We start from the raw sequence: 14,962 nt of genomic DNA, 5'->3' as shown, positions 1-14,962 counted from the left end.
GATCAGGTGGTAGGGAGAGATAGAGTTGAGTGTCATCAGCATATTTAATAATAAACAGCATAGAATCTCTTGAAACTAGACGTGTGTTCTGATTGACTTGTTTCTTTATTTCTGTATAATTGCTTGTAAACAAGCAGAACCTGCAACAAATGTTGTGTGGATGGAATACAGTTGTTCAGTGTTCCAGCCACCCATGCCTTTCGGTAGGATACTCTATTTCATCCTCCCTCTGGTTTTCCATCCCTCACCCTGCTGTGTCCGGGCTCTTTTTTGGGGGAGAGGGGGGTCGCCGCTTTAGTTTGCCCCCACCCTGGTTGTCTGTGAGTCAGTGGTCTGGATATGCCTCTAGGTGAGAGCAGTTACTCGTGCAGAGACACATCTAGCCCCCCTCCCCCAAGGCTGGATAATTCTGAATCTGTTGGGAGTGATTGAACAATCCAGTGGAAGCAAGGCCAGGGCACTGAATCATGCAGGGACCCGGTGGGGCAGACTCGCCTACATTTAGATCTAATGGGGTGTTTGTGGGAAGATAGATGCCTTTTAAATTATTTAATTTATTTATTTTATTACTTATTTATTAGATTTATATCCCGCCCTTCCTTTCAGTAGGAGCCCAGGGCAGCAATAATTTATTTATTCTCACAGTTCCTAGTTTGGAAATTTCTTCCCTGGGCTAGATTCGGGGGGTTATCGGAGTACGAATGACGATATTAGTCTGATGGGTGGAGCCTGGCGGGGCCGCACATAGGAGGAAGCGGCCAGATTTTGTGATCTCCCCTAGAGAAGGTGGATGACTGGGAGGTCTCAAAGATGGGTGGTTGGTTGCACGCTTGAGCGATTGCTGGGCTTGGAGTCTGGAAGGGATCTCACCAACCACCCAGCTGTTCTGCTGATTCTTAAACACGGTGCCACAATTTCTTTTGCTGAACATGCCACGGGGGGAAAGCAGCAGCACATCTGCAGGGAAGGTCTCTCTTCCTACCCCAGCTTCGGCTTGGCACCAAACCAGCCCCTGCCCGCCCCTTCTAGTTCCAAGCTTGGAGCTGTAGAACTGGGTGAGGATTCATCCCTGTAGTTGTGCTGCGATTCCACAACTGCGTGGCAATCGACACCCCGTCCAGTCCTAGAGTTGACACTGGTGAGGGATTGTCCTTACTGTCCAACCATAAATTTTAGCTTGGCTATAATGAATCATAGAATAGTAGAGTTGGAAGGGGCCTATAAGGGCATCAAGTCCAACCCCCTGCTCAATGCAGGGATCCAAATCAAAGCATTCCTGACAGATGGCTGTCCGGCTGCCTCTTGAATGCCTCCAGTGTCGGAGAGCCCACTACCTGCTGTTTAATGGATGACTGCTGTTTAATGGATTTCTGGTTCACCTTTTGAGGGTGCATACCGGAGGGTGGCTAACCTGTGGCCCTCAAGATGTTGCTGAACTTCAGCTATTGGCCGTGCTGGTGGGGGCTGATGAGAGTTCCAGTTCGGCAACGTCTGAAGGGCCACAGGTTAGTTCACTCGTCATATTGTAGACCTTCCTATGCTGGATTGCAACAAATCAGTAGAGCACAAGAAGCCGCCTACCAGCTAGAATTTATGCATCTCTGATCTTTAAAAGATATTTATGTGTTGGTATGTGCAGCTTGGCTCACTTCCTTGAGCCATCTGGATTGTTGTAACCTTCTTTCCTTTTGATAACATCAATGCCTGTGGCACACATCAGATGGCTTGCTTCTACTGTTTCCTTGGCATGGTACAATTAGGATGAGGTGAGTTAGCGTGCAGCTGTGCTTGAGACAGTGGGTCTGGCTGTGGAGGGGCAAAGGGGTCGGGCTGACTCTTGAGTTGCCCTTTGGGTGACCACGTGGCAGCGTTGCCCACTCCCTCCCTCTCTCTGTTACCTTTCTTCTTTTGAGCCTGCTACGCTGTTGGATGGCATATCTGCTGGTGTCTGCTTGCATTACTTGGCAAAGCTTGCCGTGTACATTGATGGCGCTGTTTCACGAGGGAAGTGTTGGCAGGCTTACGGGAACCCTGAGCTTTTGCAGAAGGACAAAAATAAATAAACCTTGTTTATCAACCAAAAAAGAAGAAGCCCCATGGGGACTGAGCATCGCTCAGTAGCTACAGAATGTTGGAAAAGAAAAACAGGAAACTGGAGAGGGAAGAGAGGAAGAGCCTGATTGGAGGAAATGGCGGGCTGGAACCTTGAAGAGGAGCATTTCTTTTTGGAAAGAGTAGGATATGCTGCAATGTTCTGTTGCAGAATGGAATGCTGAAGGAAGCTTTGTTGTTTTTCTAGGGCAGACGAACAATGCTTTATAAACAAAGAGCGTGTGACAACAGTTCTGCAGCTGGGTGGCATCTCCATGGATGTTTCCCTAGAGTGGCTGCTACATAATCTATTTTACTTTTATGTGTAGCAGATTGGCAGAGGTCCCCTGCCTGAAATCAGCCTAGGTGGGAAACGGGCATGGATTAGATCCTTTTGTGCTTATGTGGGAAAAGCAACTGCCTGACTGTCACACACTCGCAAGCATTGCGTCAGGCCACTGGTTCATTTAGCTCAGTGTTTCCTGCACTGACTGGCAAGGTTTTGCCAGTCCTATCTGGAGATGCTTGGAATCATAGAATAGAGTTGGCAGGCCAACCCCCTGCTCAGTGCAGGAATCCAAGTCAATGAATCTGGGACCTTCTGCAGCCAAAGCAGGTCCTCCACCACTGAGCTGTGGCCCTTCCCCTTAAATTAGAGCAGGATTCTAGTCCTCATGGTTATGAATAAAGGGCTACTTTAAATAGAAGCATAGAAATCTTCCTTATACCAAGTCAGCCCATTGGTCTGCATTACCTACACTGACTGGCAGCAGCTTTCCAAGGTTGGAGGGGTCTCTCCCAGCCCTACTTAGAGATGCAGGGGGTTCCCACTGAACTATGGCTTTTTCCAATCTCCTTTATTCCTCACCCCCTTTTTATCTTTGAGAGAAAGGAGATTTAAATATGGCGCTTTTATGGGCCATACACAAATATTACTACATTTCAGTACAACGATGTGGGTTTGTTTTTCTTCTTGTTTACCGGCATCATATATAAGATTGGTAATTGTGTATGCATGCGCAGAAGTGGGGAAAAAACCCAGGAAGGCTGCAAAAGGGAAATGTGAAAAGACAGCGGTGGCTTCTTTTTAAAAACTTGCGTGGCAAAAGGGGGGGTCTGGGGTGGGTCTTTTCAGTGAGCTGTTGTGCTGCAACAAGATTACTTGGCACGTGATGCGAGACCAGTTGCAGAGCCCACAATTCCATGCTCTCTTTTGTGCTGGTGACAATGATCCTCACGGTTGGGCGGAGGGTCTGACTAACCACTTGAAACGTGGTGATGGTGGCAGCAGTCTCTTGGACAGCGAGAATGGTGGATCCCGCTCCTCTTCCTTTTCCTCCTGGTGGTCGTCCAGATTGTGATGACTCCCTTCCCGTTGTACAGAATTCCGGCCAAGTTTTTCATCCTACCCATGCCCTGTGGCCCAAGGAGAGTTGCGCTCAGCAAACTTAAGCTGTGCACAGATGCATCTCGAAGCGCCCCCCCCCCCCCGTGTAGGAGGAGCCGCTTTCTCCAGCCAGCAGCTGCCCAGGGCCAACTGGCTGGCCTCCCAGCAAGCTAGCGGTGGGGGAGGGGGTTCCCAGAGCTCTGGGCATCTTGCTGCTTGCTCCGTTGTCCCAGAGCCTGTGGCGTGAGGAGGGCGGACCTGATGGGATGACCCAGGGCTTGGGATAAACCCAGCTTTGAGGCCCAGATCACAACCTCAGTTAGATGCTGTGGGGCCAGTTTCCTCTTGAGCTTTTCCTCCATTTCCTCTAAAAGCTGCGCTCTTCCCTGCCTCCCCCTCCGTGTTCTCATGCGCCCTGGATGTGCCATTGGCCTGCCTGCAGTGTTGTCTTCCAGATTCTCCTCGCGCAGCTGGGGAAAAAGGCCAAGTTTTCATCCCTCCGAGCGGGCCGCGCTACGCTTTGCTCTGCAAGGCTGAGACTCCCTCAGGAGAGGCGCTCCAGTTTCACTTTGGGTTCCGGGTGACTCGCGCAGGTGCCACGACGTAGTTTTTTGTGGGTGTTTATGTGCCTGTAAAGATGCATCGCTGCTGTTTGTTTCAGAGGCCTGCTCCTGTTACACAGTGATGATTGGTGTGAATTAGTTCCTCGCATCCTTGTAACAATCAGTGGCAGCCATTGCACTTGACTGGCAGGAGGTTCAGACCAGACAAAAGGGGGCAGTCTTTCATGCGAGCCACCACTAACTAGCCCCTTTTAAAGGCATTTGTGCCCAGGGGCCAGCAGGCCACTTCTTTGAGCAGTACCAACTTTTACTCTGCTTTTGCTTCTGAGTGCACCATCAGGGGTTGCATCTAATGCCGGTCTTCCTCAGAGAACATTGGTTGCCCACTGAAGTGAATGTACGTGACTGATTCGGTTTCATTCATCTCGGTCGGTCTGCTGTAAGTTAGATACGACCCGAATTTGGTTTGTCCCACCCGCTGCTGCTTGCCCTCTCTTGCAAGCTGAGCTGCCAACTGCAAAAACGCTGTGGCGTCCTTGGCTTCCTCAAAATATTTGTCAATATTTGTCCTGGTCAAATGGGAAGTGATCAGTCGACCGGTCGCTTGACAGCATGTGACCGGTCAGTTGACCATTGTCAAATATTTGGCCAGGTTGTCCTGGATGGCTGCCTGGCTGTGTGAAGAATTGACTTCCACGTCACCTGTTCCCTCTTGTAGGGAAGGACCCCTTTCTCTTTAAGGCCCCCTCCTCATAGACTGATGCGCTGAGGAACATATGCATGCCATGGGGAAAGCAGAGAGAGAAAAGGCTTTCTCCTTCCCTCATAACATGAGGACTTGCAGATATCCCAGGAAACGGAATGTCAGAAGATTGCAAACTATGGAATCCGCTCCTGCAGGAAGTGATGCCAGCCAACTTGGACAGCTTTAAAAGAGGGTTACACAAATGCATGGAGAACAAGGCTATCAGTGGCTGCTGGAAATTGCAGGAGGAGAGGGTGCTGTTGCCCCCAAGTCCCGCTTGCAGGCTTCCCATTGGAGCATCTGGTTGGCCACTGTGAGAGCGGGATGCTGGACTAGGTGGCCCTGTGACCAGAGCCAGTAGCCAGGCTCTTCCTGTGTTCTTATCAGCCTTTAATAATAGTTTATTCCTCGTGGCTCATAGTTGTTCCTCGAGGGGGAAACCTGTAGGCTTGAGCAGGTCAAACCATAGGTTAAGGAGAAAAACTGAAATTCCTTGCATTATACATTTAGAGCCCTGTTTTACCACTTTAAACAGCCGTGGCTTCCCCCAAAGAACCCTGGGGACTGTAGTTTGCTAAGGGTGCTTGTGAGTTGTGAGGAGATTCCCATTCCCCTCACAGAGCTACAATTCCTGGAGTGCCCTGGGAAAAGGGATTGACTGTTAAACCACTCCAGGAGTTGTAGTTCTATGTGGGGAATGCAGGTCTCCTAACAACTCTCAGCACCCTTAACAAACTGTAGCTCCCAGGGATTCTTTGGAGGAAGCCATGGCTCAAGAGGTACCAAAGCGCTTTAAATGTATGGTGACTCCCGCGAATTGTCTATACTGATGATCGGGAACCTGTGGCCCTCCAGAGGTTGTTAGACTGCAGCTCCTTTATCCTCAAGCCAGCATGACTAGTGGTAGGGTGATGGCAGTTGGAGTCCAGCAACATCTGGAGGCCCACAGGTGATGGGCTGATCGGAGCATGCCTTCAGTCCCCTCTGCCCTTCTCTCCGCACAGGGGGAGTGTTTGGAGGGGCACAGATTGGAGCACCCCTTCAGGTTCGCTTTGAAGTCCTGAAAATCATCAGGTGACTGACAGGTGGGCAGGCCCTCCAGCTGTCATCTTTGGCCCTGTAGGGGTTGGGGGAATGAATATCTGGCTCTTTACTCCTCCTTTAAGGTATATTGCTGATGGTGGAAGATATCATAGAATATTAGAGTTGGAAGGGGCCTATAAGGCCATCAAGTCCAACCTCCTGCTCCGTACAGAAACCAATATGATTTATTGGTTTATCATTCAGACAGTGGTATTCCCAATCTCTATGTATGGATGTGAAAGTTGGACAGTGAAAAAAGCAGATAAGATAAAAATCAACTCATTTGAAATGTGCTGGAGAAGAGCTTTGCGAATACCATGGACTGCGAAAAAGACAAATAATCAAGTGTTAGAACAAATTAAACCAGAACTGTCCACTGAAATGATGAAACTGAAGTTGTCATACTTTGGACACATCATGAGAAGACACGATTCACTAGAAAAGACACTAATGCTGGGGAAAACAGAAGGGAGTAGAAGAAGAGGAAGGCCAAACGAGATGGATTGATTCCATAAAGGAAGCCACAGACCTGAACTTACAAGATCTGAACAGTTCACGACAGATGCTCTTGGAGGTCACTGATTCATAGGGTCGCCATAAGTCGAAATCGACTTGAAGGCACATAACAACAAGAACAGTGTCCCTGAGATGCATTCAGCTTTTTGTATTCTTGCTTATATTATTAATCTAAAATATATGTCTTTTTAATGAGCTGTGGTCTTTTTATACGTGAACAAAGATTCCAGTCCTCGTGATTCTGATTTAAACAGGAAGATAGGCAGCTGCCTTATACTGAGTCAGACCATGGAAACCTCTGTTTGCAAAGTACTGATGAACCGTGGGCTGGGCCTTCTGCTGAAGGAGGTGAGGTCTCTTCCAAAAGAGAAGCAAAAACCTCCCAAAAATTAACGGAGCCAGGGAAAACATTTCTGAACCCAAAGAAAAAGCCTCCACTTAAAGCAACCCAGTTGGGTTGTCCCGCTCTGATGCCACTTGATCCGCCCGCTAATGTTTAGCTGGAGCCACGAGCGCTTGGATTTTGTCGGCTGTGGATGCTGCCTTGGCGATGGTGTGTGAGTCTGCAGCGTTTCCTCTTTGTGTTGGGTCTTAGAGCACCATAATTCCCAGAATGCCTTGCTTTGAATCCTTGGTGCCACATGAAGTGTGTCCTCTGTGGTGGTTAATATTTAATGCTTTGCCTGCTGGGGGAGCGCTGGCTGGCCTTCTCGAAAATCCAGAGATGCTGATGCCAGCTTCTCCCAGGCGTTGAAAGGGATGCGGGAGAGGGAGGTGGGGAATGAGCCCGAGTGGAGAAAATGGTTTTGTCTCTTGGCTCAGCAGCCAAGGATTGTGGGCCGTGTTGTGCATGCCTCTCGGGCAGCTGTGGTGTGCAGAGTGCTTTTGCGCTCCAAATGATGTTACCCAGGTAAACCTGTGTTTGGTCATTCTGCTTAATCAGAGTTGACACCTAAATTGGAATTCTCTGCCCAGACAGACCAGATTCTGCTTCAAGGGATGCTGGATTCTGTGCCTGTAGAGAGAGGTGATATAAAACTGATTGTTAATTGTTCTGATTTTGCATAGTTTATTTTGCCAGTTTTACTCCTTGGCATAATCTTAACTTTGCTTTTTTTTTTGGCATGGGCAAGGTGGGCAGTTTTCAGCAGCCATAAAGATCTTGCCTTGGAAAAAAATGCTCCGAGGGTGGTGGCTCTCGATTCGCCTTGTTATTCTACGTTCTGCATTTTCTGTCCTTGTGTAAAGCCTTGACATGTGAGTGGCCATGGTTGAAATTCTGTTGGTATATTCGAACACGCTTCAGTGGAATATTGAAGGTTGAAAAAGGAGACGAAAGGATTGCGGGGAGAGCTGGGGTTGGGAGAGAACTGAAGTAGGCGAAGAATAGCCTTGGGAATTTTTTCCCCCTTGGGACATCATGAGGTCTAGGAACTTGAAGGCCTGATACAAGGATCCTCAACAAGTTCAGGAGTCTAGGCTGTGCTTGTTTCCAGTGTGGAATGGCCCTGGATCCCGCAATTGTTTGGTGATGATGTACAGTGGCACATGATTATGTGAGAGTTTGTAGATGGTAGTGTGCTGTGGGTGTTGGCTCCACAGTACTAGCAGGGCAGTTTGTGGATTGCTCGCTCTGTCCAAGCCTGGGGTGTAGCTGCCTCCCAAATGTAACCCAGCACCTTTTCAAAACTTTCTTCCACCCTTCCCATACCTGGGGCCCTCCAGAGGTTTTGGACTATAGCTCCCATAAGCCTGTGCTGGCTGGGGCTGATGGGGGCTGTAGTCCAAAATGTCTGGAGGGCTCAGGTTTGTGGATATGGTTTTCAGAGAAGTCCTGTCCAGGTTCACTGGTCTGTCAAAGCACATCCCTGTGTTACAGGAGATTCTGGGGCATAAGTGCACACCTGGCTCACCCAGGGGCATCAGCCAGCACTGCAGGGCATTGCCATTGCTAAATGTGCAAAGAGCACCCCCGTCCCATCCCGGCAGTTCAGTGTTGCAGGGAGCAGCTGCCCAGCTGTCATCTGACAGGGATGCTTTCCCTCTGCCCGGAGCCTTTGCCCTGGGGAACTTGCGTGGCGTTTCCAAGGAGCGGTAATGTTCTCCAGAATTCAGTTTGAAAATGAAGGATCTAGTCCGTGGGGCTGCCACTGTGGGCTTGCTTGTGGAGCAGCTTTCATGAAAACATGTTGAGTGTGCTAAGCAGCAGTAGTTGTGTATTGCTACCAGTCTGTGGTGAGGAGGTTTCAGTGTCTTCCTGCAGCCATGAATTTAGAGCAGTGATGCTCAAACGGTGCGTCCAGGCACACTGGTGCGCCAAGAGGTGGCCAGGTGTGCCTCAAATAATTATGAAAGTATATTTTAAAAATGAGAAGAAACCCATTTGTATAGGGTAAGTAATAGTTTTCTATAGTTTATTTTTATTCATAGTTTAAAATATATTAATATATTTTTAATTTTGTACACAAAGTGCGCCAGAAAATTTTTATATGTTTTGCAGTGCGCCGGGAACCAAAAAAGTTTGAGAACCACTGATTTAGAGGGTGGGGTGGAGAGTGCATTCTAGCCACGCAAGCAGGGGGGGACCAAAAGAGGTTGTAGTCCAGAACATCTGGAGTGGCCTCCCAGTTGTTTGGCCGCCGTGGACCAGAACTGTAGACCCGATTGCTTCCTGGGAAGCTGTGTCTGTGTGACTCTTCCCAGAATCCAAGATGAGCAGGGATGGCGTGGTCACACTCTTTATAACGACGCTGCCTCCAGCATTTCCAGGGGCCCGCTCTAAAGACCCCAAAGCTCTTGTTGGAACCAGCTCCGTAGAGTTTACTTCGTTTCCCATCTCCGGAGGGTGCTCCAGGTGTGTGCAGTTGTTCCCCACGATGCTAGTGGTGGGCTTTGACATTCAGGAACGTGGCAGTAAATTATCACTCTTCCATACTCTAAATACAGGGTCCTCAGCGTGGCACCTGTGGATGGCATGGTGCCCTTAGACACCACCCTTTGGTGCCAACCAAGGCCTCCCTCCCCCTCCCATTTTATATTTGTTATGTGCCTGCAAGTCGACTAGGACTTATGGCGACCCTATGAATCAGCGATCTCCAATGGCATCTCTTATAAAACACCCTGTTCAGATCTTGTAAGTTCAGGTCTGTGGCTTCCTTTATGGAATCGACCCATCTCTTGTTTGGCCTTCCTCTTTTTCTACTCCCTGCTGTTTTTCCCAGCATTATTGTCTTTCCTAGTGAATCATGTCTTCTCATTACGCGTCCAAGGTATGATAACCTCCGTTTCATCATTTTGGCTTCTAGTGACAGTTCTGGTTTAATTTGTTTTATTTTATCTTTATTTTTTCTAAAACGGTTGTGTGTGGCTTTTTTGTTGGGAGAGGCAGTTGCCTGTTTTTTTGGTGGGGAGGTTTTATTTATTTATTTTATTTTATTTTGTTCGATTTATATACCGCCCACAGCCCGAAGGCTCTCAGGGCGGTGCACAACATAGGATAAAATACAATAAAATCACAAAAACAGTAGAACATAAATATTAAACAATAAACAACCTAATATGCGTTAAAAGCTTAAAAGATAGATTAAAATGCCTGGGAGAATAAAAAGGTTTTCACCTGGCGCTGAAAAGATAGAAGTGTAGGCGCCAGGCGCACCTCATCGGGGAGACTGTTCCATAATTCGGGGGCAGCCACTGAAAAGGCTCTAGATCTTGTTACGACCCTCCGAGCCTCTCTGTGATTTGGAACTCGGAGGAGGGCCTTAGATGTTGAACGTAGTGAACGGGTAGAGGCGTTCCGCTAGGTATTGTGGTCCCATGCCGTGTAAGGCTTTATAAGTTAAAACTAGCACTTTGAATTTAGCCCGGAAACGGATAGGTAGCCAGTGCAAATGAGCCAGAACAGGTGTTATATGTGCGGACCGTCTAGTTCTCGTCAGCAGTCTAGCAGCTGCGTTCTGCACTAGCTGTAGTTTCCGAATTGTCTTCAAAGGCAGCCCCACATAGAGCGCATTGCAGTAATCCAATCTAGAGGTTACCAGAGCATGCACAACTGAGGCGAGGTCGTCGCTTTCCAGATAGGGACGTAGCTGGGCTACCAACCGAAGGTGGTAGAACGCATTCCGTGCCACCGAGGCCACCTGCGCCTCGAGAGACAGGAATGGATCAAAAAGAACCCCCAAGCTACGAACCTGTTCCTTCAGGGGGAGTGTAACCCCATCTAGAACATGTTGAACATCCACCATCTGGTCAGAGAAGGCACTCACCAACAGTGTCTCGGTCTTGTCAGGATTGAGCCTCAGTTTATTAGCTCTCATCCAGTCCATTATCGCGGCCAGGCAGCGGTTCAGCACATTAACAGCCTCACCTGAAGAAGATGAAAAGGAGAAATAGAGTTGCGTGTCATCAGCATACTGGTGACAACACACTCCAAAACTCCTGATGACCGCACCCAGCGGCTTCATGTAGATGTTAAAAAGCATAGGGGACAAGACCGATCCCTGCGGGACTCCACAATGGAGAGTCCAGGGTATCGATCCATGCTCCCCAAGCCCTACCCTCTGGAGACGATCCACCAAGTAGGAGCGGAGCCACTGCCAAGCAGTACCTCCAACTCCCAACTCCGTGAGTCTCTCCAGAAGGATACCATGGTCGATGGTATCAAAAGCAGCTGAGAGATCAAGGAGAATCAACAGAGTAACACTCCCTCTGTCCCTCTCCCGACATAGGTCATCATACAGGGCGACCAAGGCTGTTTCGGTGCCAAAACCGGGCCTAAAACCGGATTGAAACGGATCTAGATAATCGGTGTCATCCAAGAGCACCTGGAGCTGGCTGGCAACCACCCGTTCTAAGATCTTGCCCAGGAATGGGACATTCGCTACCGGTCTATAGTTGTTCAAATTATCTGGGTCCAGGGAAGGTTTCTTCAGGAGTGGTCTCACTACTGCCTCTTTTAAGCAACTAGGGACCACTCCGTCTCTCAAGGAGGCATTTATCACTTCCCTGGCCCAGCCAGCTGTTCCAACCCTGCCAGCTTTCACTAGCCAAGAGGGGCAAGGTCCAGTACAGAGGTGGTTGCACGCACCAGTCCAAGCACCTTGTCAACGTCCTCAAGCTGTACCTACTGAAACTCATCCAATAAATGAGGACAAGACCGTGCTCCGGATACCTCATTAGGTTCAACTGCCATAATACTGGAGTCTAAGTCCCGGCAGATGCAAGAGATTTTATCTTGGAAGTGCCCAGCGAATTCGTTACAGCGGGATTCTATAATATCCTGAGGGCTAGAATGTAAAAGCCCTTGGACAATTTTAAAGAGCTCCGCTGGGCGGTTGAGAGATGATTTAATAGTGTCAGTGAAGTATCGCTTTTTCGCTGCCCTCACCGCTTCTGGTTTTCCTGGTTTTGTTCTCCTAAATGTTTTGGGATGTGTATAGGTGCCTGTTTAGGCATTCTTTTCTGAGCATTGCCTGTTTTCCTTTAGTGAAATGGGTATTTTGTGGTGCCGACAACACAGTTTCTTAGATTTCCAAATGTGTCTCCAGGCCCAACGAGGTTTAGAGTTTAAACCCCAGGTGAGCAGTCTGTGGCCCTCCAGATATTATTGGACTCTCAGTCCCCATCAGCCACCATCAGCATGACCAGTGGTTAGGGATGCTGTGAGCAGGAATCTTAACAACATCTAGAGGGCCACAGGCTCCCCATTCCTGCTCTAAATCTTTTTGGGTGTAAGAAGAAAGTGTGTCTCCGGTTTTTGCTTGAGGGGATCTTTAGCATGCTGCTGTGAGTTGGGGTATTGCTTACTGGATCTGTCTGAAACCATTTGCTCTCTTGGTTCTGTCCAGCCCTGTATTTGCTCTTTGCGTATGCCCCACTGTGGTCTTGATTTCAGTGACTGATTGGGGGGGGGAAGGGATGGATCATGCTATCGTTAGTAGCATCACATGTCTGATAATTTATTTTTTATTTTTGAAACTGAGCTTGTGTGTTCCATAAGGGGTTCTCAGAAAGCCCTCCAGTATTGCAGGTACCTGAATCGCTTCCTGACCTTACTGGAGGATGGGTGAGGGTGCTCTTTAATTTGGTACAATGCTCCAAATGGAGTTCTCTCCCCCCCCCCCCGGGTGCCATTTCTTAAGGCAAAGCTTCATTTACAAGAATTAATGAAGCAAAGTTCATTGGTTTGGTTTTAAATAAAAACAAAGCACTGAGCATCGAAAGGCAACCTTTGCAACTCTTTTTGGGGGAGCGGGGGAAATTGCGTTGGGAGCACTTGTAACTTAAGCAATGCAATTTGTAAAGGAAGGTTTTTTTAAACTCCAAATTTAAACTAGCGTAAGCACAGCACTAGGCGTCCTCTCCTAGTGTTGGATTGCAGACTAGGCTGGAGCCCCCTTTTCCACCCCCAGCACCCCCTGCCCACCCTTTCTATGGGCACAGAATTCTTGGATGTTGGCAGAGGGCACTTGTAACGCGCGATTCTCTGCTTCTGTGCCTAGACTCCAAAGCACTGGCACGGCCCAGGAAGGACTGTACCGCATGCATGGTATCCCTGAACGCAGAGCGCTGGTGCAAGGAGGGAAGCAGAGCATCTACGCCAGTGTGTTTATTTGGTCCCCTCGTACGGTTGTTGGCCCCTTTTGTGCCTGTGTGTGTTGGAGGCCTTTTGAAGGCCTGTGAATGTAGAACCCAGAAACGCCGTAAGCAGACTTGGCGTCCCTCTGGTGTGCTCAGTCCTTTGTGCCCCTGAAAAACGGTAGCTAGGTGGTGCCAGGTCTCCTCTGAATTGCCTGGCAGCCGGCCCCTGCTGCCTGCCCCCCCCTTGCACAATCCCCCTGTGTCTGCTCTCCTCCCCACCCCCCGCCGCTGCCGTGGGGGCAGCTTGGCTGAGGGCTCATTCATGGAGCAGGAACAAGTCAGCTGTATGGTAATGGGCAGAGTGGTGGGGGGGGAAGGGGCAGGGCTGGTCCACCCTCGGTGCCTCTCCCTTTGTCTCTGCTGCCGTGCATCACTTCCCCCTCCTCGTTCTCCCATGCAGAGGCGGGCTGGGACAGCATTCGCCAGCCGCTGGACGCCAGCAGCCCCGGTATGACATCGGGGAACGGGAGTTCTGCCTCCACCGTTGCCGGCACTGCCCCCCAGAACGGTGAGAACAAGCCACCCCAAGCCATTGTGAAGCCGCAGATCCTGACCCACGTCATCGAGGGGTTTGTGATCCAGGAAGGGGCCGAGCCGTTTCCGGTATGTGTCCCAAACTGGGGAGGGGGATGCCTTTGTTGCAGGACTTTTTTGGGGGGGAGGCTTAAAATTCACTTGTGAGAAACTTGAGGTGCGTCCTCGGACACGTGCAGGCAAGGGACATTCTCTCCCCTGGCTCTGCACAGGCTGGGGCACGGCGCGGGGTAGGGAGCGAGGCCAACCATGGCAGGGGGAGGGGGGCAGAGGGACCAGGTGGAGCAGGAGAGGGACAGCCGCTTGGCCCGGTTGGGGGCGTATGTGAGAGCCTGGTGGGGATTGTCCTAGATCTGTGCAGAACCTTCCTTTGCATTCCTCCTCCCAATGTAGAACCCCCAAAGTGTTGTCTGGGGTTCCCCGGGAGCTGCCGCAGAGGCCAAAGCATGTGGGCGGTCTGTTTCCAAGGCGCACGGCCAAGCATTTGCCGGCCGCAGCTGTCAGTTGAGGGCTTGTCCTCCCCTTGTCCTGTGGGCTAAAGGCCACTGGCGTCCCTGTGGGAGAAAGAGAAAAGGGGGCTGTGAATTAAACTCGCCTGTTGGCGACTCCCTTGTCGAAGAACCTGCCTCGCCCGCCTCTTTGCCAGGTGGGGCGCTCTTCACTGCTGGTGGGGAGCCTCAAGACGAAGTATGTTCAGGACCTCCTGGCCGAAAAACCGCAGCAACAGGACAACACCAACACCACCGACTCCGAAATGGAGGATCCCTATTTGCAAGGTGGGTTCGTCTTCAGAGCCGGAAGGGGCTGCTGGGAGAAGCGGGGGGGGCAGGAGGGGGGAACCTAGGGTGTGTGCAGACTGTCTTTTCCATGCTCCCTCAATAACCAGGGCCAGCCAGCCCCCAAACACGAGGGGTTGATGGGGACTTTCTTTGCACAGAGAGCAGTGGGGTAAGAGGACCACCTTTCCCAAAACTCCCGGGCCACCCTTTCCGAAAACTCTGCTCTCTGTCCCCAGAATCCAAAGATGACGGGTCACCCCCAAAGTTGAAGTGTGAGCTCTGCGGTCGCCTCGACTTTGCCTACAAGTTCAAGCGGTCGAAACGGTTCTGCTCGATGGCTTGTGCAAAGAGGTACCTCCCTGGCAAATGCCCGCCTGTCCGCTCCTTTAGGGGAAGGCCGCAGCTCAGTGGTAGAGCACCTGCCTTGCCTGCAGAAGGTCCTGGGTTCAGTCCCCAGCGGCATCTCCAAGTAGGGCTGGGAGGGACCCCCTGCCTTAAAACGCTGGCGAGCCATTGCTGCCAGCATCGAAGGAGGCAAACCAGTGGCCGGACTTGGTAAAAGGCAGCTTCTCTCCCCTCCCCGTTGATGCACGGGAATGTTTTGTAGAGCCGATGCCTGCGCGTG

The 14,962-nt window shown here is 50.2% G+C and overlaps 1 protein-coding gene across 2 annotated transcripts in view; it reads left to right on the top strand.

Annotated features, from left to right (window-relative positions):
• Positions 1-14,962, top strand: part of PHC2 (polyhomeotic homolog 2) — a 120,827-nt gene that overhangs the window by 99,097 nt on the left and 6,768 nt on the right. Inside the window, exons 10-12 of one of the 2 annotated variants that reach the window (XM_061600561.1) lie at positions 13,425-13,627; positions 14,178-14,334; positions 14,574-14,688. In XM_061600561.1, coding sequence (XP_061456545.1) covers positions 13,425-13,627; positions 14,178-14,334; positions 14,574-14,688 — 475 coding nt within the window. The remainder of the gene's footprint in view (positions 1-13,424; positions 13,628-14,177; positions 14,335-14,573; positions 14,689-14,962) is intronic. The other variant, XM_061600559.1, reaches the window with a different exon arrangement.

This window comes from Rhineura floridana, chromosome 18, assembly GCF_030035675.1.
Source record: "Rhineura floridana isolate rRhiFlo1 chromosome 18, rRhiFlo1.hap2, whole genome shotgun sequence".
Classification (NCBI taxonomy): Eukaryota; Metazoa; Chordata; class Lepidosauria; order Squamata; family Rhineuridae; genus Rhineura; species Rhineura floridana.
Note: the sequence above shows the minus strand (reverse complement) of the source record. Positions and strands in the feature narration are given on the sequence as shown.